Source organism: Drosophila ananassae, chromosome 3L (assembly GCF_017639315.1).
Source record: "Drosophila ananassae strain 14024-0371.13 chromosome 3L, ASM1763931v2, whole genome shotgun sequence".
Lineage (NCBI taxonomy): Eukaryota > Metazoa > Arthropoda > Insecta > Diptera > Drosophilidae > Drosophila > Drosophila ananassae.
Window position 1 is genome coordinate 23,522,047 of NC_057929.1, and position 23,870 is coordinate 23,545,916.

Consider the following 23,870-nt stretch of genomic DNA (forward strand, 5'->3'; position numbering starts at 1 on the left):
AAAAATGTGTTGCATACTTTTGTATGTTTTGAAATAAACAACTCAAATAAACCAGTAGGGTTTATCAGAATGAAAGGACTGAAAGGACTATAACTACTTCAACAATGCATTGCAATGGTCCGATTTTACTTTCAACTCCATTTTTTTTTTAGTTATAAATTAGGCATTGAAATGTTTGGCATTAAAACTTTGAAAAGAAAGTGTTTTGAGCTGGAGCTACAATTTTTTTTTAAGACTTTATAATGAGACTTATTTTTAATTTTTTATAATAAAATTTAATTGTCGCGGTTGCCACTGCATACGTTTTAATTCTAAATTTGTATCAAAAAATTAATAATAGAAGTTATTTATAAAATTGTATTTTTAAAGTTGACAATAAAACACACATATTAGTTAATTTTGTTATAGACACACTTGCTAGGGAAAAGTTTATGGCTTTTGTTGTGTCGCGTAGCAACCAATTGTAGTTATTATTATTATAAAACATATCTGGCATTTGAAAAATATTCATGAAAATTAATCATTCTGCATAGTTTCAATTTAAAGTACATAATATAAGCCTCAATAAAATGTCGGATTCTGACGATATGGACTCATGTGATTTTGCACATATTTCGGATGCAGACGCTGGAACAGCTCCTGAACCGGAGCAATTGGCACTTCTTCCACCCAATCATCCACTATTGCGCAAATTTCAACAGTCTTTAAAGGAGCATCTTTTACGAACAAAATATGAATTGGAAAACGAAATCGCAGAAATAAAATATCAAGTTAAACTGAAAGAACAACGGCGAGAAGAGCAGGGGTTGGCGTTATATGATATGCAACAAAAAATGGGATTTCAAGAAGAACAAATTAAGGATATATCTGCAGTTATTGAGAAACATATTCAGAATCGCCAAGTTGAAGAATCAATTGTAACTACGCTAAAAAAAGAATACGACGAAAAAATAAAGCTAGCTAAATGCTTTAAGACTATGTACCAAGAACGAATGGCAGAACTTGAACATTTACAAAGTTTGGGTAGTAATATAAAAAAATGGGCTTTTGATGTCGAAGATGAAGTTAAAAATGCGAAACGTATTGTAAGCAGAGATTCGCAGCTGCAAAACCAGTTATCTCAAGAAAAAAGAAAATCGGATATACTCTTTTACCGTTTGGATATGGAAGTTAAAAAAAGAGAAGCTGAACTGCAGTCAATTTTCGATGAAGAAATTCATATGAAAGAAGTTGTTAATATTCTAAATATGAGCATAGCAGATGCCAATACAGATCTAGAAGTATTGCAAAATGAACATAAGCGCCTTACACAAGCATGGAGTGAGGTTATTATAGCAATTCAACTAAGGGACAAAATATTATTTCAAGTAAAAGATACTATAAGGTTAGAAATTGCGAATTAATTTTGTTTTCAAGTGTTTATTCAAAATTTGTTTAATCATCAGAAAGTACAGAGAGTCAATAAAGCTAAAAGTAACTGGTATTGAAGCTATAAAGAAACAAATTGGAAAGGAAATGGAATTAAATAAAAAATTGGACTCCTTCAAACAACGCTTAGCCGACGATACCAACTCTTTGCGCCGTGACTGTAAGTACAACCATTAATTTCACAGGCCAACAACACATTTGCTTTCACTTAGTAATTTCCTCTTCCTCTGCGCGAGGTGGCTACTACATATCCAAGAAATAAAAAATGGCGTTGTGCGTTCGATTTTTATGCCTTTGCAGAGGGTGTAGAGGCAGTGAAGGAGACATCTCCGACCCTAGGATCACCTCCTGAGTCGATGTAAGCATTTCCCTCTGTCTGTCGGTTTCTACGCAAACTAGTCTCCCAGTTTTAAAGCTATTAATTTTGAACCCGTTTCCTTTTGCTTGCAGGCAGTTATAAGTCGGAACGACTATATCCTATAGCTGTCATATAACTGATTGATTGAAAAGGCCATAACTATTTTTTAAGTTAGAAAGATGGTACTTGGTACAGATTCCATTTTGAGCAAAGTTATCCGATTTGAAATTTCATAAGAATCAGCCGATTGTACCTTATAGCTATCATATAACTGAACGATCGCAATTGGCATAACTGGTTTTTCAAGCTAGAATGATGGGATTTTTTAGGGATCCGATCTGCCAAATTTCATAAAGATCGGCCGACTATACCTTATCATATAAAAAAACCTCTTGACGAGGTAAAGTACCGGTGACGAACCTGCATGCAAAACCCAAAATATCTGATATCAATTTTAGTGACGAAAATATGCTATATAGGTGTACAAAATTGCATATAAAAAATATTCTTGTTCGGCACGTGACTGATTTTTTTTGTTTTTCTTGCACGTGCCGAACAAGAATATTTTTTATATCTTGTTCCATCTTTCTAACTTAAAAAACACCAAAGTTATGCCAATTCCGCTCGTTCTATGACAGCTATAGGATATAGTCGGCCGATCCTTATGAAATTTTGTACATAAGATATTTTGGTCAAACATGTGTGGAAAGTCCCAACCCTCTAACTTAAAAACCTCTAACTTAAAATCAGTTATATGGCAGCTAAAGGATATAGTCGACCGATCCCGGCCGTTCCGACTTATATACCTGCAAGGAAAAAAAGGATGTGTCCAAAGTTTCAACTCGATAGCTCCAAAACTGAGAGACTAGTTTGCGTAGAAACCGACAGACAGACAGACAGACGGACAGACGGACATGCTCATATCGACTCAGGAGGTGATCCTGATCAAGAATATATATACTTTATAGGGTCGGAGATGTCTCCTTCACTGCGTTGCACACTTTTGACCAAAATTATAATACCCTCTGCAAGGGTATAAAAAACAAGAAAGGAAAGCTAACTTCAAGCGGAGCCGAAGTTGATATACCCTTGCAGTTAAGCAGAAGCTTATGTTATTATCACTGTGGACGGAAGTCCACGAGGTGACGACCTGCATGCCTAGGCGTGCGCGAGGAAACTCTATTTATAGCCGAAGAATTAAAAATTTTCTCTAGGCAACCGATCTAAATGAATGATATACCAATCGAAAGGTATTGTTTCAATTAGATAATTTTTGTCGAAACATATTCCAAAAGTTATTTGATTTGGGAGAAATTAGGGTGAAAGTAAAAAAATTTTTTATCACTAAAGTGGGGCTGGTGGACACATTTTAGTCCCCAGATAAAATATTTTTATATATTCGCATTCTAGAGCTAAATACGCGTCGATTGGTACCTCAATCGGCCCGATCCGACATTTCATTCAGAAGATATTCGAAAAATTCGATTTTTTCTTCTTCTTCAAAATGAAGCCAGTTGTCGGTTTGTCGGTTTGTCTGTTTGCACTATTTTTATCTTAAAAATCCTGAAAAAAATTTGAAAATGTTTGTTACTATCATATGAGCAACTATTGTTCTACAACTTTTTGAAATACCTTAAGCTTACGTCAAAAAATTAAAAAAACTTTGTTAATGAAAAAATTCATAACTTTATAATTAAGAAAGATATTAAAAAGAGCTTTACACCGTTGAAATGGTTTTTTAAATATCAATTTCACGTTCTTTGAGACCAAACGTCTATATAGTACACAAAAAAAAATACACTGAAAATAAACTTTTTTTTTAAGAAAAAAAATTATTTTTCAAAATTTGGTCGACTGATCCTTTTTATATTGCACGTGGAGATAGCTTTTGAGATGACGCAACTTTTGATATATCGCTCATATCTGGCAAAATCCGTTAACTCAAGATATAGTCCTGTAAGTGCAGCTACCCATTTTGTACAGCCTCCTGTGAAGCTTGCATTTACTTATACATGTGTATTTGTATTTGTTTGCAACTTTGCTTTTTGGAGTCTGCATATATTTGGTCAATACCCTACAAAATATGGAGTATATCTTTTCAGATTTTAGTTTATTTAAAAATAAAATCCAAATAAAAAAGGGCTTAAAAAGTAAAACGTAAACATTGATTCAACTTGGTCTCGAACCCAGGACCTCCGTGTTAGGAACCACGACGCTCTCCACTCGGCTAACCTCGAACTTTGTTGCTTGATGGCAACTTTTGTTGTAATTCTGCTTTGTGTTTCAGTGTCTCATGTCTTAATGAGAAGACTCAGAAGATTGGTACTTCAACCGACCCGGTCCGACATTTCTTTCAGAAGTTATTCAAGAAATTCGATTTTAACAGTTTTTTCAAAATGAAGCCAGTGTGTCTGTTTGTCTGTATTTTTTTCTTGGCAATCCTGAATAAAATTGGAGATTTTTGTTATTGTCATATGAGCAATTATTGTTCTACAGCTTATTGAAAAAGCTGTAAAAATCTAATTTCTTGAATAACTTCTAAAAGAATTGTCGAACGGGTCGGTTGAGGTACCAATCTTGAGGTCCCAAAGAAAAACAAGAAAGGAAAGCTAACTTCGGGCGAAGCCGAAGTTGATATACCCTTGCAGTTGTGCCATTTCCGATCGTTCAGTTATATGGCGGCTATTAGATATAGTTGGCCGATCCCTATGAAATTTGGCCAATAAGATTATTTTGCCCAAAATGGAATCTGTACCAAGTCCCATCTTTCTAACTTAAAAAACACCAAAGTTATGCCAATTCTGATCGTTCTATGACAGCTATTGGATATAGTCGGCCCATCCTTATGAAATTTTGTACATAAAATATTTTCAAATATTTCAAAAATAAAATCCAAATAAAAAAGGGCTTAAAAACTAAAACATAAACTTTGACTCAACTAGGATTAGAACTCAGGCCCTCCCGTGTTAGAAACCACAACGCTCTTGAAAATTTGCTTGATGGCAAATTTTGATGTAATTCTGCTTTATGTTTCAGTGTCTCATGTCTTAATGAGAAGAATGCAAAATTTTATTAGTAGAACGCTTTATATGCATATGCCCCCACTGAGCATATAATGCATATAAATAAATGCAGCCACCACCGTTTTGGGCCAAATCATGGATTAAAAGCTAAAAAAAACCAGGCAAACCAACTCCGCCAATACTTTTCTAATATTTATTATTTTATATCGCACACCCAAAATAAATTGTTACATTCAACAATTGGTTTAACTAGAAAAACTGGAAAAACGAAATTTCCAGTTTTTTTTAATTTTTTATCTTTGCGCATTTATTTTAGATATAATACATGTTTATTATATGATTGATCGGATATGCCATAACTTTGTTTTCTTTTATAAGTTAGAAGGATGGGACTTACTACAGATTGCATTTTGGGAAATCTTATCCGATTTGCAAAATTTTATTAGGATAATGGGCTTAACTTTGTTGTTTTTGAAGCTAGAATGATGGGACTATCTATGGTTTCCGTTTTGGGCAATCTAATCCTATGTTTCATAAGAATCGGCCAACTATATCCTATACTTGCCATATAATTGAACGATCGGAAATGGCACAACCTTTCTATTTTTAAAGATGCTTGGGGTTGTTTCCAATATTTTTATTAGAAATTTTGTTGATGGTGAAATTCTCATAAGGATCGGACAACTATATAGGATCCGATATATATAATAATAACATAAGCTTCTGCTTAACTGCAAGGGTATATCAACTTCGGCTCCGCTTGAAGTTAGCTTTCCTTTCTTGTTTTGTATACCCTTGCAGAGGGTATTATAATTTTGGTCAAAAGTGTGCAACGCAGTGAAGGAGACATCTCCGACCCTATAAAGTATATATATTCTTGATCAGGATCACCTCCTGAGTCGATATGAGCATGTCCGTCTGTCCGTCTGTCTGTCTGTCTGTCGGTTTCTACGCAAACTAGTCTCTCAGTTTTGGAGCTATCGAGTTGAAACTTTGGACACATCCTTTTTTTCCTTGCAGGTATATAAGTCGGAACGGCCGGGATCGGTCGACTATATCCTTTAGCTGCCATATAACTGATTGATCGGAAATGCCATAACTTTGGTGTTTTTTAAGTTAGAGGGTTGGGACTTTCCACACATGTTTGACCAAAATATCTTATGTACAAAATTTCATAAGGATCGGCCGACTATATCCTATAGCTGTCATAGAACGAGCGGAATTGGCATAACTTTGGTGTTTTTTAAGTTAGAAAGATGGGATTTGGTACAGATTACTTTTTGGGCAAAATAATACGATATGCCAAATTTCATAAGGATCGGCCGACTATATACGATCCGCTATATATCTAATAATATAAGATGCGTGGCGCCACCTAGCGGACTGCGACTGAACTGCAAGGGTATATCAACTTCGGCTCCGCCCGAAGTTAGCTTTCCTTTCTTGTTTTTTTATAATTTATTATATAGTGGAACTCTCATAAGGATATGCCTCTAATCTGTTAATTTGTTAAAATAATTTGGTTTCCCACAACAACGAAACAATTTTGGATTTTAAATACATTTTTGGGCAAATTTTTAATTAAAATTTTTAAACTAACCAAATTCCAAAACCTTTGTAAATTAAAAATACGTATAACTTCAGAGCCACTGAAGCTATTGAAAAATTCTGTACGTCTTTGGAAAGGTTTTTAATTATTCCACCTTCTTGAATGTCAAAATCTATAGAGTTAAAAAAAAAGTGTTTTGATGTTTATCCTTACAATTAAAGTATTGCTATCTGTGTAAATCGCCTGTCCAAAGGTTACTTCCATATATGTATATATATTCTATATGCTATGCGTTCTATTTTAAATAATTGAAGATCAATATATAAAAAAAACAACTGATATCATATAAAAAAACCTCTTGACGAGGTAAAGTACCGGTGACGAACCTGCATGCAAAACCCAAAATATCTGATATCAATTTTAGTGACGAAAATATGCTATATAGGTGTACAAAATTGCATATAAAAAATATTCTTGTTCGGCACGTGCAAGAAAAACAAAAAAAATCAGTCACGTGCCGAACAAGAATATTTTTTATATGCAATTTTGTACACCTATATAGCATATTTTCGTCACTAAAATTGATATCAGATATTTTGGGTTTTGCATGCAGGTTCGTCACCGGTACTTTACCTCGTCAAGAGGTTTTTTTATATGATTATATATATCGGATCCTATATAGTTGTCCGATCCTTATGAGAATTTCACCATCAACAAAATTTCTAATAAAAATATTGGAAACAACCCCAAGCATCTTTAAAAATAGAAAGGTTGTGCCATTTCCGATCGTTCAATTATATGGCAAGTATAGGATATAGTTGGCCGATTCTTATGAAACATAGGATTAGATTGCCCAAAACGGAAACCATAGATAGTCCCATCATTCTAGCTTCAAAAACAACAAAGTTAAGCCCATTATCCTAATAAAATTTTGCAAATAGGATAAGATTTCCCAAAATGCAATCTGTAGTAAGTCCCATCCTTCTAACTTATAAAAGAAAACAAAGTTATGGCATATCCGATCAATCATATAATAAACATGTATTATATCTAAAATAAATGCGCAAAGATAAAAAATTAAAAAAAACTGGAAATTTCGTTTTTCCAGTTTTTCTAGTTAAACCAATTGTTGAATGTAACAATTTATTTTGGGTGTGCGATATAAAATAATAAATATTAGAAAAGTATTGGCGGAGTTGGTTTGCCTGGTTTTTTTTAGCTTTTAATCCATGATTTGGCCCAAAACGGTGGTGGCTGCATTTATTTATATGCATTATATGCTCAGTGGGGGCATATGCATATAAAGCGTTCTACTAATAAAATTTTGCATTCTTCTCATTAAGACATGAGACACTGAAACATAAAGCAGAATTACATCAAAATTTGCCATCAAGCAAATTTTCAAGAGCGTTGTGGTTTCTAACACGGGAGGGCCTGAGTTCTAATCCTAGTTGAGTCAAAGTTTATGTTTTAGTTTTTAAGCCCTTTTTTATTTGGATTTTATTTTTGAAATATTTGAAAATATTTTATGTACAAAATTTCATAAGGATGGGCCGACTATATCCAATAGCTGTCATAGAACGATCAGAATTGGCATAACTTTGGTGTTTTTTAAGTTAGAAAGATGGGACTTGGTACAGATTCCATTTTGGGCAAAATAATCTTATTGGCCAAATTTCATAGGGATCGGCCAACTATATCTAATAGCCGCCATATAACTGAACGATCGGAAATGGCACAACTGCAAGGGTATATCAACTTCGGCTTCGCCCGAAGTTAGCTTTCCTTTCTTGTTTTTCTTTGGGACCTCAAGATTGGTACCTCAACCGACCCGTTCGACAATTCTTTTAGAAGTTATTCAAGAAATTAGATTTTTACAGCTTTTTCAATAAGCTGTAGAACAATAATTGCTCATATGACAATAACAAAAATCTCCAATTTTATTCAGGATTGCCAAGAAAAAAATACAGACAAACAGACACACTGGCTTCATTTTGAAAAAACTGTTAAAATCGAATTTCTTGAATAACTTCTGAAAGAAATGTCGGACCGGGTCGGTTGAAGTACCAATCTTCTGAGTCTTCTCATTAAGACATGAGACACTGAAACACAAAGCAGAATTACAACAAAAGTTGCCATCAAGCAACAAAGTTCGAGGTTAGCCGAGTGGAGAGCGTCGTGGTTCCTAACACGGAGGTCCTGGGTTCGAGACCAAGTTGAATCAATGTTTACGTTTTACTTTTTAAGCCCTTTTTTATTTGGATTTTATTTTTAAATAAACTAAAATCTGAAAAGATATACTCCATATTTTGTAGGGTATTGACCAAATATATGCAGACTCCAAAAAGCAAAGTTGCAAACAAATACAAATACACATGTATAAGTAAATGCAAGCTTCACAGGAGGCTGTACAAAATGGGTAGCTGCACTTACAGGACTATATCTTGAGTTAACGGATTTTGCCAGATATGAGCGATATATCAAAAGTTGCGTCATCTCAAAAGCTATCTCCACGTGCAATATAAAAAGGATCAGTCGACCAAATTTTGAAAAATAATTGTTTTTCTTAAAAAAAAAGTTTATTTTCAGTGTATTTTTTTTTGTGTACTATATAGACGTTTGATCTCAAATAACGTGAAATTGATATTTAAAAAACCATTTCAACGGTGTAAAGCTCTTTTTAATATCTTTCTTAATTATAAAGTTATGAATTTTTTCATTAACAAAGTTTTTTTAATTTTTTGACGTAAGCTTAAGGTATTTCAAAAAGTTGTAGAACAATAGTTGCTCATATGATAGTAACAAACATTTTCAAATTTTTTTCAGGATTTTTAAGATAAAAATAGTGCAAACAGACAAACCGACAAACCGACAACTGGCTTCATTTTGAAGAAGAAGAAAAAATCGAATTTTTCGAATATCTTCTGAATGAAATGTCGGATCGGGCCGATTGAGGTACCAATCGACGCGTATTTAGCTCTAGAATGCGAATATATAAAAATATTTTATCTGGGGACTAAAATGTGTCCACCAGCCCCACTTTAGTGATAAAAATTTTTTTTACTTTCACCCTAATTTCTCCCAAATCAAATAACTTTTGGAATATGTTTCGACAAAAATCATCTAATTGAAATAATACCTTTCGATTGGTATATCATTCATTTAGATCGGTTGCCTAGAGAAAATTTTTAATTCTTCGGCTATATATAGAGTTTCCTCGCGCACGCCTAGGCATGCAGGTCGTTACCTCGTGGACTTCCGTCCACAGTGATAACTGCCATGTAACTGAACGCTCGGAAATGGCACAACCTTAAAATTTTTTAAGATGCTTGGGGTTTTCTTTTATATTATATTAGAAAATTTATTAGAATTTATATTAGAAAATTGATTTGGTGGTTGCACACATTTTCTATTTGACCAAAATATCTTATCTACAAAATTACCATGTAACTGAACAATTCAACGCAGTGAAGGAGACATCTCCGACCCTATAAAGTATATATATTCTTGATTGGGATCACCTCCTGCGTCGATATAACCTCAGTTATATCTCAGTTTTAAAGCTATCGAGTTGAAACTTTGGGCAGATTCTATTCGCATGCGCTTTGTTGTTCTTTGTAGCGCATGCAATTTGGGAGCTTTGGTAGAGCTTCTAGTTAGTTATGCACTTGTATATTTGGCATTGATTGGACCGGCCGCTGCGTTTGTTTTGGGGTTAAGTTGACTCATAATAAATATTAAAATCGAAATTGGATTTTTTTAATTCGGCCGCTATCAAAAAGCTGATAGCGTTACAATAGTGCTAGTGGAAATTTATTAAAACGGAAAATTTATAATATTAGGAAATATTAGGAAAATACATACCAAATCTTTTTTCCAAACTCGATACATTTTTTCATTGATTTAGCTAGGTAATATCCAAAATAATAAAACATTGTACCTCAACCCTTCCGGGTTTTTAAAAAGGCAATAAAAGCCATGTTCTATTTCCACCTGCTCTACCTGTTGTGCAATTTTGGGGTTATAAATATTGTCATTTAATTTATTAAAACGGAAAATTTATTATGAAATATTAGGAAAATACATACCAAATCTTTTTCCAAATATTTTTTTAAAACACATTATTTCCTTATTGCAATTATCGTGTTCAATGCTCGAACACGCACTGTTAAAAAATTCTTCTCGCTGCTATTTCACTCGATACATTTTTTCATTGATTTAGCTAGGTAATATCCAAAATAATAAAACATTGCACCTCAACCCTTCCAGGTTTTTAAAAAAGCAATAAAAGCCATGTTTCTATTTCTACCTGGTATACCTGTTGTGCAATTTTGGGGTTATAAATATTGTCATAGTCAACATTTTTAGACTCTTTTTTTTCAGATTCGAATAAAAAAAAATAAGCTATTACCTTATTATAAGTTCCAAAGTGCCGTTTTATTTTACGGTTACGGTTTTATGTTACTATGATATTTGTTGTGGAATTTATGTCTCTTTCACCCAATTTGGGAGAAATCCCAAATAAAACCCTGTTGGGACTTGTGCCAGCATCAAATTACTAATTATTACTAATTTTATGCACTTGTTATTCTTGTTATTCATTGTTTTAGATCGGCCGCGGCATTTGTTTTGGGTTAATACTCATAATACATATTGCAAATAGAAATTGAACCTTGTATATTTAATTCGGCTGCTATCAAAACGCTGATAGCTCAACAAACCCCTATATCCAAAATTTTAAGCTGTAAACCAGTGGTGGGCAAAATGCACATATGTAAACATTTAAATGTGTGCTTAAGTAGCGAAAAACACAGCATTTGGTACTTAAGCTTGGGATCTCAATAGAGCCCAATGATCTCTCACGTTATGTGTGCCGACAACGCTGCAGAAAAATTTCTGGCCCTATACTCGCGAGTTATGGAAAATGAGAGTTTTCCCACCACTGCACTGTGGCAAAAAAAATCCCGTCTTTGGTGCATAAACTCTACTTTATAAGATACTGACTATAAGAAATTTTTGTTGTATTATTTGAACTAAAACTAAATTTTGGTTTTTATTTTTGAAGTGAAACTTCTTATACGACGCCGGAAAATTTTGCGTTAAACGTTTAACGCTCCAGTGGAGGGGGAATAGCGTTGAACGCTTAACGCAACTCGGAAGGAGAAGAGGAAAAGAGAAAGATAGAGTGCGAGAGAGAGAGAGAGAGTGAATGAGAGTAAGGTATCGCCAGGCGCATGCGCTGCTATGGCGATACACGTAGCGCGTAACAGCTGCCTAGACTAATATTAGTGCCTATGCGTGAGTGCATCAAGCGTCCTATGTGTCGAAAATTCTTTTTCTTATTCTTATCTCGTATTTTGTTATTAAAGTGTTTCCCATAATTAATTCGTGTTCTATATAATATTAACGCACTACTTGTAGTATTAGTACAGTGAATAGTGATTCAAACAAACAATAAAATGAGTGACAGTGAAAATACGCATAACACAGCGGATTCCAGGTTATGTGGTGGTACGTTTCTCTTGAATATTTCAATTGTCCATAACAGATGCACCTTGTGGATCATATCATCTTGAAATTAATATCAATTGGATTGGCAAAAATTTTAATGGTTTGATTTTGAATTGATTTTACAGCGGAAAAAGACAGTGCAGCCGGTGTTTTAAAGGGAAGGGAACAGAGCACAATATTATCGTGAATACCGAGCACGAAAGAAAGCAGAACTTGGACTTTGCTTTATAATAAATTTATAAAATGTGAATTGAAGAAAGTGTTGGTCACTCCACCTTATTTTTATCCTTTCCCTCCCGCTATTTTTCTTTTATACGAAATAATATGCATTTTTTGGAATATCGCTAAGAAGTTTCACTTCTTTCGCGCGTAGGGACTCCACGCACACAATTTTTTTTTTAATTTGCGTACCGCACAGTGGTTAAAAATGCACTTTTATTCAAGAAATTATTACAAATTATAATTTGAATCACATTTGGTATTACATTATAGAAAAATAACATTTAAATCTGTTGCGTATTTAGAATCCATTGTTACATTTTACGAACACTGAAAAAAAATTGGATTACATTTTTTTAATAACTTATAAATTGTAACTTACTCTTTTCCTTGAATCTGGTACCTCTTCCTCTAATTCGATTTCAAAAGTGTCACTTACATCATCGTTGCCATTTTCTTCATCTGTGTCTTCTGCGCACGAGTTTTGGGATGTACCTCCGTCTTTGTGGCCAACACCTGGGGATATGATTGGCGAATCCAAAAGATCGACAACCGCTGCTGGCAGAGGTATCCTGTTGGTTTTTGTGAAACAAGAACTAGACTGTAAAGGATCAGACGAATCCATAGCTCTGTGAAAGACATCTGACATATTGTCAATCCGGCTAAATTTTCTGGCATGATTTTTTCGGTCAGCCTTAAAAAGTTTGTGTCTTGCTTTTGATTCACTTTCTGCTAAGGAGCCAACAGGAACAATTGATTTTCCAATGATGATGTATCCATGTACTAAAATTTTTTGTACTGTTGGCGACATGGGGTACCAAAAGTAATTGATCCTATATATAGTAAAAGTTTCAAAACAGAATAATTTGAATTTTTTGTCTAAATCGTGTTTTTGTCTGAATCGCTTTATGTTTCGGCAGCATCGTACATAATATAAGCCTCAATAAAATGTCGGATTCTGACGATATGGACTCATGTGATTTTGCACATATTTCGGATGCAGACGCTGGATCAGCTCTTGAACCGGAGCAATTGGCACTTCTTCCACCTAATCATCCACTATTGCGCAAATTTCAACAGTTTTTTAAGGAGCATCTTTTACGAACAAAATATGAATTGGAAAACGAAATCGCAGAAATAAAATATCAAGTTAAACTGAAAGAACAACGGCGAGAAGAGCAGGGGTTGGCGTTATATGATATGCAACAAAAAATGGGATTTCAAGAAGAACAAATTAAGGATATATCTGCAGTTATTGAGAAACATATTCAGAATCGCCAAGTTGAAGAATCAATTGTAACTACGCTAAAAAAAGAATACGACGAAAAAATAAAGCTAGCTAAATGCTTTAAGACTATGTACCAAGAACGAATGGCAGAACTTGAACATTTACAAAGTTTGGGTAGTAATATAAAAAAATTGGCTTTTGATGTCGAAGATGAAGTTAAAAATGCGAAACGTATTGTAAGCAGAGATTCACAGCTGCAAAATCAGTTATCTCAAGAAAAAAGAAAATCGGATATACTGCAGTCTGCGCGGAGTGCTACTGCGGATAACTGCAGTCAATTTTCGATGAAGAAATTCATATGAAAGAAGTTGTTAATATTCTAAATATGAGCATAGCAGATGCCAATACAGATCTAGAAGTATTGCAAAATGAACATAAGCGCCTTACAAAAGCATGGAGTGAGGTTATTATAGCAATTCAACTAAGGGACAAAATATTATTTCAAGTAAAAGATACTATAAGGTTAGAAATTGCGAATTAATTTTGTTTTCAAGTGTTTATTCAAAATTTGTTTAATCATCAGAAAGTACAGAGAGTCAATAAAGCTAAAAGTAACTGGTATTGAAGCTATAAAGAAACAAATTGGAAAGGAAATGGAATTAAATAAAAAATTGGACTCCTTCAAACAACGCTTAGCCGACGATACCAACTCTTTGCGCCGTGACTGTAAGTACAACCATTAATTTCACAGGCCAACAACACATTTGCTTTCACTTAGTAATTTCCTCTTCCTCTGCGCGAGGTGGCTACTACATATCCAAGAAATAAAAAATGGCGTTGTGCGTTCGATTTTTATGCCTTTGCAGAGGGTATTATAATTTTGGCCAAAGGTGTGCAACGCAGTGAAGGAGACATCTCCGACCCTAGGATCACCTCCTGAGTCGATATAATCCCCTCCCCATTTCCCTCTGTCTGTCGGTTTCTACGCAAACTAGTCTCCCATTTTTAAAGCTATTAATTTTGAACCCGTTTCCTTTTGCTTGCAGGCAGTTATAAGTCGGAACGACTATATCCTATAGCTGTCATATAACTGATTGATTGAAAAGGCCATAACTATTTTTTAAGTTAGAAAGATGGTACTTGGTACAGATTCCATTTTGAGCAAAGTTATCCGATTTGAAATTTCATAAGAATCAGCCGATTGTACCTTATAGCTATCATATAACTGAACGATCGCAATTGGCATAACTGGTTTTTCAAGCTAGAATGATGGGATTTTTTAGGGATCCGATCTGCCAAATTTCATAAAGATCGGCCGACTATACCTTATAACTGCCATGTAACTGAACGCTCGGAAATGGCACAACCATAAAATTTTTTAAGATGCTTGGGGTTTGCTTTTATATTATATTAGAAAATTTATTAGAATTTATATTAGAAAATTGATTTGGTGGTTGCACACATTTTCTATTTGACCAAAATATCTTATCTACAAAATTACCATGTAACTGAACAATTCAACGCAGTGAAGGAGACATCTCCGACCCTATAAAGTATATATATTCTTGATTGGGATCACCTCCTGCGTCGATATAACCATGTCCGTCTGACAGTCTGTCGTCTCAGTTTTAAAGCTATCGAGTTGAAACTTTGGGCAGATTCTATTCGCATGCGCTTTGTTGTTCTTTGTAGCGCATGCAATTTGGGAGCTTTGGTAGAGCTTCTAGTTAGTTATGCACTTGTATATTTGGCATTGATTGGACCGGCCGCTGCGTTTGTTTTGGGGTTAAGTTGACTCATAATAAATATTAAAATCGATATTGGATTTTTTTAATTCGGCCGCTATCAAAAAGCTGATAGCGTTACAATAGTGCTAGTGGAAATTTATTAAAACGGAAAATTTATAATATTAGGAAATATTAGGAAAATACATACCAAATCTTTTTTCCAAATATTTTTTTAAAACACATTATTCCCTTATTGTAATTATCGTGTTTAATGCTCGAACACGCACTGTTAAAAAATTCTTCTCGCTGCTATCTCACTCGATACATTTTTTCATTGATTTAGCTAGATAATATCCAAAATAGTAAAACATTGTACCTCAACCCTTCCGGGTTTTTAAAAAGGCAATAAAAGCCATGTTTCTATTTCTACCTGCTCTACCTGTTGTGCAATTTTGGGGTTATAAATATTGTCATAGTCAACATTTTTAGGATCTTTTTTTTCAGACTCGACTTCAGACTATATCAAAAAAAATAAGCTATTACCTTATTATAAGTTCCAAAGTGCCGTTTTATTTTACGGTTACGGTTTTATGTTACTATGATATTTGTTGTGGAATTTATTTCTCTTTCATCCAATTTGGGAGAAATCCCAAATAAAACCCTGTTGGGACTTGTGCCAGCATCAAATTACTAATTATTACTAATTTTATGCACTTGTTATTCTTGTTATTCATTGTTTTAGATCGGCCGCGGCATTTGTTTTTGGATAATACTCATAATACATATTGCAAATAGAAATTGAACCTTGTATATTTAATTCGGCTGCTATCAAAACGCTGATAGCTCAACAAACCCCTATATCCAAAATTTTAAGCTGTAAACCAGTGGTGGGCAAAATGCACACATGTAAACATTTAAATGTGTGCTTAAGTAGCGAAAACACAGCATTTGGTACTTAAGCTTGGGATCTCAATAGAGGCCAAATGATCTCTCACGTTATGTGTGCCGACAACGCTGCAGAAAAATTTCTGGCCCTATACTCGCGAGTTATGGAAAATGAGAGTTTTCCCACCACTGCACTGTGGCAAAAAAAATCCCGTTTTTGGTGCAAAAATCTACTTTATAAGATACTGACTATAAGAAATTTTTGTTGTATTATTTGAACTAAAACTAAATTTTGGTTTTTATTTTTTTTTAATTTGCGTACTGCACACTGGTTAAAAATGCACTTTTATTCAAGAAATTATTACAAATTATAATTTGAATCACATTTGGTATTACATTATAGAAAAATAAAATTTAAATCTGTTACGTATTTAGAATCCATTGTTACATTTTACGAACACTGAAAAAAATTGGATTACATTTTTTTAATAACTTAAAAATTGTAACTACTCTTTTCCTTGAGTCTGGTACCTCTTCCTCTAATTCGATTTCAAAAGTGTCACTTACATCATCGTTGCCATTTTCTTCATCTGTGTCTTCTGCGCACGAGTTTTGGGATGTACTTCCGTCTTTGTTTCCAACACCTGGGGATGTGATTGGCGAATCCAAAAGATCGACAACCGTTGCTGGCAGAGGTATCCTGTTGGTTTTTGTGAAACAAGAACTAGACTGTAAAGGTTCAGACGAATCCATAGCTCTGTGAAAGACATCTGACATATTGTCAATCCGGCTAAAGTTTGTGTCTTGCTTTTGATGCACTTTCTGCTAAGGAGCCAACAGGAACAATTGATTTTCCAATGATGATGTATCCATGTACTACAATTTTTTTGTACTGTTGGCGACATGGGGTACCAAAAGTAATTGATCCTATATATAGTAAAAGTTTCAAAACAGAATAATTTGAATTTTTTGTCTGAATCGTGTTTTTGTCTGAATCGCTTTATGTTTCGGCAGCATCGTGGCAAATGTTTATTAATGTAATTAATAAAGTTATTAATTTTATTTGATATTGTTTGGTTTATTGTTTCGATTTGATGATCGCGATTCAATTTTTCGAGAAGTGTCGAATATGCAGTGCACTGCCAAAATAAAATCCATTTGAATTTTATGATCGTTAGTCCCTATTCTAGGTGTGCTTAACTGAATGGTCCGAATATGTTTTTTTTTTAAATAGGTGATGATATGACAAATTTACTATATATTGTAAGCGAATATACTTTATAGAAAATTCTGGAAGGGTGTTTCAACTTCGGCTCCGCTTGACAAATTCTCCTGGCACACAACCACATGGATACTCCCTTCAAACTCACACACTCGCATGTGGCTCTGCATTTGCGAATTAGGTTTGTCCTTGAAATTCATGTGAAATTTTTCGGTACGATAATGACGAGCCGAAATCATAACGAAGTTTATCATGTTTCATTCGAAAATGGAGGTAAAAGTCCCGGTGAATAAGTAGGGAATATTAGTTTAAGGCTGGTTTTAGGCACTGCATTAAAGGGGAGGGGATCTTCAATCTTTAAAATTGTAACTATTGCTAAACTATCATTTGTCAGCATCATTTTCAAGATCTGAGTCATGCTTATATCATGCTTTTAAATAACCATAAGATGATATAGTCTTTGTGATCAATATCCATTGATTGGAACAGATTGTGACCCATAGATTTGAGACTAAGCCCTCTAGGAAGTGCTGAGAAGGTAATCAAAGATGTGGTTATCCTGACGGGCACTAACACCCACTGAAAGAAACTTTAGAATGGAACTAGAACATCCTATCAAACACTGAAATTGTTGCATTTGCGTCCTGGAATAAAATTCATAATTCCCACCCATTTAGAATGCCCCCTAAACGTGAGATTCGTGCTGTACCGAGATTCAAAGTGTTATCATTTGTTTATAAAATAAACAAACAAATAGGTAAATAGAGAAGGGTGCCAACTGCAGAAGATGCGACCATGACCTTTTCCATAAATAGTTTGGAACTGGGAGTAGTATAGTTTCTAATGCTAACATAAGCGGAAGACTTCGGAGGACTATTTTGCTAAAGCTCCTTATCGTCGGCTTGTAATCCAATTCCAATCTTTACCCAAAAGAGATGCTATTGGCAGGCAAATCGCGATTCTCGCGTCTGGCTCCTCTGATACATTTGTGATGGAATGGTGGTTTGTACGCGTATGAGTATAAAACAAGAAAGGAAAGCTAACTTCGGGCGGAGCCGAAGTTGATATACCCTTGCAGTTCAGTCGCAGTCCGCTAGGTGGCGCCACGTATCTTATATTTTTAGATATATAGGGGATCGTATGTAGTCGGCCGATCCTTATGAAATTTGGCATATCGAATTATTTTGCCCAAAAAGTAATCTGTACCAAGTCCCATCTTTCTAACTTAAAAAACACCAAAGTTATGCCAATTCCGATCGTTCTATGACAGCTATAGGATATAGTCGGCTGATCCTTATGAAATTTTGTACATAAGATATTTTGGTCAAATATAACATGTGTGAAAAGTCCCAACCCTCTAACTTAAAAAACACCAAAGTTATGGCATTTCCGATCAATCAGTTATATGGCAGCTATAGGATATAGTCGACCGATCCCGGCCGTTCCGACTTATATACTACCTGCAAGGAAAAAAAGGATGTGTGCAAAGTTTCAACTCGATGGCTCCAAAACTGAGAGACTAGTTTGCGTAGAAACCGACAGACAGACAGACAGACAGACGGACAGACGGACAGACGGACAGACGGACATGCTCATATCGACTCAGGAGGTGATCCTGATCAAGAATATATATACTTTATAGGGTCGGAGATGTCTCCTTCACTGCGTTGCACACTTTTGACCAAAATTATAATACCCTCTGCAAGGGTATAAATATAGCATGTGTGCACATGGAACACTCACTGCTATTGCCGCTGCTGGGGCTCGGGCTGGGGCTGGGGCTGGGACTTTTGTTGTTGGCGGGCAGACTGCTGTTTGCACTTTTTCGCATATCGCGGCTGGCCTTGAATTAATTCAGCGAACTTTGGCTTTTGGCGAGGCGCGACAGTTTATCGTACATCTCTTTAAAAAGATAATTAATTTCATGGCATCGGCTCTGATAACACAGGCCAACAGCAAAAAATCTCCACGCATAATTTTACCTGCTCCATAACCTTTAGGCTCCCCTGAACCAAAGTCCAGAACAAACATAGGTTCTATCACCCACCGTTTCCGCGGTACACCTAAGAGAAGAAATTGATCAAATTTTACCATATATTGAATTATGTAGGCCGTGAAATGGCTACGACCATCATTGTTTCCAGTACATTTCATTTTTGAAATGTATGTGTACCAACTAAAATTAAAAAATGGTATCTAGCAGTTACCATATCTTTGGAATACTCATCCAAAGTTGAAATCTCAGATTTTCTACGTTAAGTTTTGGTCTTCTATGATTTTTCCACAAACATTTTTCTATGGAAGATTTTTATTTTCTTATTGAAATCAGTAGATCATACCATGTTTTAATTTTGGATTTAAGGAAAAACTCGAAATAATTTTATTGAATTTAATATAGGTGGTTCAACAATATTTTCTTCAATTCAATTGGAGTTTTTAATCTCATATTTTCAAAAAGTCATGGCTATCTACAACTTCTGTAAAGCTTTACTAAACAAGCTGAACCTGCAATAGATACGTTTTGAATATAGAAACAGTTGTAGAACCAGACAAACATAGAACCTATGTTTGTTCTGGACTTTGGTTCAGGGGAGCCTAAAGATTATGGAGCAGGTAAAATTATGCGTGGAGGAAAAAAAAAGTTGGAAATTGTCGGCCTGTGTAATTACCGAGCACATTTCATTTTCTCCTTCTCAAATTGTATCTTATTTTATTGTTTTTGCACACATTCCCATGCATACATATTGGTATGTATCTATGTATGTACATTATATACATATATCGTTTTAGCTGGTAGCATTTTGTCACCGATCAAAATGAAAACGACGAGTGACTTTCGTTTCACGCGAATTCGGAGAGAGATGTCCACACGTACACACAAACATCCAACACACATGTACATACATATAAAAAGCGAGTATACAAACACGCGCGATAATTTCCAAAAATGTGCCAACAACAAAGAGTAACCCATTTCAAGGTCACACACACTGCTCCACGTCCAGACGCAAAAAGCACTCACACCGATAAATAACAATAAACACACGGTCGAGATAATTTTCGCTTTATTATTTTTCGGCTTTATTATACAGTGCGTTTCAATGTTGTAGGAGCAGTTCAGTAATATATGGCTAGTCAGACAACAAATGATTTCAGTACATAGTGTAATACTTATTTTCAATAGCTTTTGTTTCAAAAAGCCCCAATGCATGAGTATTTTCGAATGCTGTAACTATCTTAAAACTGTCACTTGGAATGCTAATATTACTCATAGTCCCATTGAGCTCGTATTTGCCCCCTCCCACCAGTCACCAGCCGCAAGTTCTCTAGACCCCGCACACATGCACGCCCGTTTATTTATTATTATTAAATCAGGTCAGAGACCCATTAACACATATACACCCTGAGTGGCGGGCGGGTGGCAGGAGGGGCCGTGGTCTTTGTATATTTCATCAGTCGTCATCGTACATGGTGTTGTTTCTCTCTGCTGAGACAATTATCTAAATGCGTTTTGGGGGTCGCTCTCCGCCAGCCAGCCAGTCAGTTAGTCAGTCGGTCTGTCAGTCCGTCAGCAACGTCATCAAGATGGCCGCTGAGCGAAAACAAGTCGAAATGCCAGGTCGCTAAAAATAGACTTCATTACGGTGCACGTAGACTTATTTCTCCGAATCTCGTATTTAAAGCAGATCCACTCAGATCCGAGCGGATATAGACGAGAACAGTACAAAGGAGGCCTAAATTACGGCACACACTGCTGTTAGATCTGTGTCAGACATCAATCAATACCGAGATGAAAGCACAAACAAGGCGGCCTCCCCTTTCCTTTCTTTTTTTTATTTGAAATTAGTCGACAGCTTTTTATCATCAATTTTAGAAGCGAAATTGGTAACACATAATATTCTGATTCTGATTCAAACGATTTTTAAAGAATCCTTTTTTAACATTTTCTTTAAAAAAAGTCCCGTTGCCCTATTATACCCTTGCAGAGGGTATTATAATTTTGGTCAAAAGTGTGCAACGCAGTGAAGGAGACATCTCCGACCCTATAAAGTATATATATTCTTGATCAGGATATTCTTGATCTGTCTGTCTGTCTGTTTCTACGCAAACTAGTCTCTAAGTTTTAGAGCTATCGAGTTTAAACTTTGCACGCATCCTTCTTTTGCGTGGAGGCAGTATATAAGGCGGAATGGCCGGGATCGGTCGACTATATCCTATAACTGCGATATAACTGATTGATCGGAAATTCCATAACTTTGATGTTTTTTTAAGTTAGAGGTTTAAGGTAGAGGATTCTATTTGGACAATCTAATCTCATAAGGATCGGCCGACTATATCCTATAGTCACCATATATCTGAACGATCAGAACGATCAGTACAACCTTAACTGCAAGGGTATATCAACTTCGGCTCCGCCCGAAGTTAGCTTTCCTTTCTTGTTTTTTATTACAATTTTTTTAAACACTACTAATATGCAAGCAACGTTTCTTATAAAATTCTTTTTAATTATTTAAGGATTGCTTGAAAAATTAAAATGACTCTTAAACTTAAAAAACGCGTAACTTTACAACCTATGCACCTAACTTAGCTACGAGAAGTTGGGTCGGGTGAAATGATATTTTTTGGAAAAAAAGGGTGCAATCGATTGCCCTTCAAATGACCATCAATATTTTGAAATGACCACCTTCCGTTTGAAAAATATTCAAAAATAAAAATTTTCGAAAAATTTTCAAAAATTTTAAAATTTGAGTTTTTGAAATTTTTTTTTAAATCGAAATAAACCAGACCACCAATGGTCATCTTTTAGAATTTTGAAAAAACGTTTAGTTTTTGAAATATTTAAGTGTTCAGTTTAGCTCATTGAGTCAGCAGAGGTACTCAATGTCGGGGTGATGAGTATATGAATCCGATCGTGAAGCGGTAGAGCAACTTCTTCAGCAGTAGCACCTATCCCAAAATTCTGTAGAGCTCGAAGAAAATTTAAATCCCGGAGGCAATGAAACATTATTGGAAAATAATGATACTGCGATTTGACGCATTGCATTGGCACCGGGAGAAGGCCGCCGCCCAACAAGCTTAACGCTTGACGAAGATGCAGAGGAACTTTCATTTCCAACTATTTTTTGCGGAGAAATATTTAAAGGATATACAAACTATGTGAAAAAAAGCCAGATCCCAAATCCGTTTTTATGACCGTCCTTGCGCTGTGGTTTTTAAAGTTTAATATATGTATGTAAGTAGTGTATCCACAGATACACTTAATGTATCTGCAAATACCCTAGATAACGAATCCCCCATAAAACCAGTATACTCTGCCATACCTATCAAATCGTATATAAACAACATTCCAGAGCCTACTGTGGGAATAATTCAAATAGGCTAGACACAAACCCTTTCCCATAGCATTATCATTGGCATCCAGACATAAACATAGACATAAACCATTCACACGCCTTTATCGACGACAGTAGACGTAAACATCAAACCCCTTTTGCTCCAAATTCATAAACAAGTGCCCATCCTGGGAACCTACATGTCAGCATAAAACTCTGACCAATCAAAACTATTCAACCAAAGTCCATCTATGCTGCCAGCGTCGCTGTCACCGATAAAAGCTATAGTTATAAGAAAATTGAATTTGTAAAATCAGTTTATAATCAACGATCAATCCAATAGGATATCTTTATAACTCATTCTTGAATTTAATAATAAAACTTATAAAAAATAAAAATCCTAATTTTTATTTTTTTATTTTAAATCGGGAATTAAAACATATAATTGGCGCAGTCGGTAGGATACAATTATCCTCGCGTGTTTTAAGTATCGAACTAAATACATCGCGAATTTATTGTATCCGCAAAACGAATCTATAAACATTTCTAAACATTAGTGAAATCACGAATGAGGATTTCTAGTGTGAAGTGCAATAAACATTACAAAAAAAATTTTAATACCAGGGAACTCAGCATTAGTCAAATCACGAATGAGGATTTCTAATGTCTATTTGAAATAAACAAATAAAATAAAATTATTAACATAATCAAGACAATTTAAAAAATAAAAAACATATATATACCAAATTAAATAAAAAAACTTTAAAATGCAATCTGAACCAAGCATCCACATCAGCTGCAGCAAGGCACATCCTGTCTGACAGCAATATGAATCATTTCTTCATGCAACTAAAACAAATTGACAAATTTGATGGTGATACAATGTATTTAGCACTATTTATAAAAAGTGTTGATAACTTGATTACCCAATACAAAACAACATCGTCTACTCAGAATGAAATCATTCAAGGAGCTATCCTAAACCTCATCGTTGGACCTGCACGAACAATTCTTCTTAGGAATTCAACCCAGGACTGGAATGAATTAAGAACCTTACTCATCAGTGAATTCAACTCATCAAAACCCCCACATCTCATGATCATGGATTTACATAAAATTAAATATCAGAATAGTTTACGTAAGTTTATTGATGATTTAGACAAACAGACAAGTAAAATTTGTAATAAGTTAAGTCTGGATAATAATGCAGCAAACACTGTTATATTTTCAAGAATATTAGGTGATCATATAGCAGAAGTAATTCGTGAAAAATTACCATTACGAGTGTACATATCTATATGCAAATACGATATATCAACTCCAACTAAATTAAAACAAGCTGCTCAAGCTGTAGGTCTTTATGATGATGATGATATATATAATTTTT

At 34.8% G+C, this 23,870-nt stretch overlaps 3 protein-coding genes across 5 annotated transcripts in view; all 3 read left to right on the forward strand.

Moving 5' to 3' along the window:
• Positions 1–445: 445 nt before the first annotated feature.
• LOC26515555 (coiled-coil domain-containing protein 40) lies at positions 446–13,688 on the forward strand. The gene is made up of 2 exons (XM_014904736.3): positions 446–549; positions 13,017–13,688. Exon 2 carries the CDS (start codon positions 13,037–13,039, stop codon positions 13,676–13,678), a length of 642 nt encoding a protein of 213 aa, XP_014760222.2. The 5' UTR covers positions 446–549; positions 13,017–13,036; the 3' UTR covers positions 13,679–13,688.
• Positions 543–1,620, forward strand: LOC26515443 (coiled-coil domain-containing protein 40). The gene is made up of 2 exons (XM_032455588.1): positions 543–1,384; positions 1,446–1,620. The coding sequence occupies exons 1-2, from the start codon at positions 570–572 to the stop codon at positions 1,603–1,605; spliced, it is 975 nt and encodes a 324-aa protein (XP_032311479.1). The 5' UTR covers positions 543–569; the 3' UTR covers positions 1,606–1,620.
• Positions 13,689–13,701: 13 nt separating the features above from the next.
• LOC26513851 (coiled-coil domain-containing protein 40) overlaps positions 13,702–23,870 on the forward strand; it is a 196,951-nt gene continuing 186,782 nt past the window's right edge. For all 3 annotated transcript variants that reach the window (XM_044715377.1, XM_014904710.3, XM_044715378.1), the window contains exons 1-2: positions 13,702–13,838; positions 13,900–14,042. In XM_044715377.1, the coding sequence (XP_044571312.1) occupies positions 13,702–13,838; positions 13,900–14,042 (280 nt within the window). The remainder of the gene's footprint in view (positions 13,839–13,899; positions 14,043–23,870) is intronic.

Coding starts and splice junctions, on each gene's coding strand:
- LOC26515443 (XM_032455588.1), top strand. CDS start 570: ATGTCGGATTCTGACGATATGGACTCATGTGATTTTGCACATATTTCG. Junction 1,385..1,445: donor CAAGTAAAAGATACTATAAG/GTTAGAAATTGC, acceptor TTTAATCATCAG/AAAGTACAGAGAGTCAATAA.
- LOC26515555 (XM_014904736.3), top strand. CDS start 13,037: ATGTCGGATTCTGACGATATGGACTCATGTGATTTTGCACATATTTCG.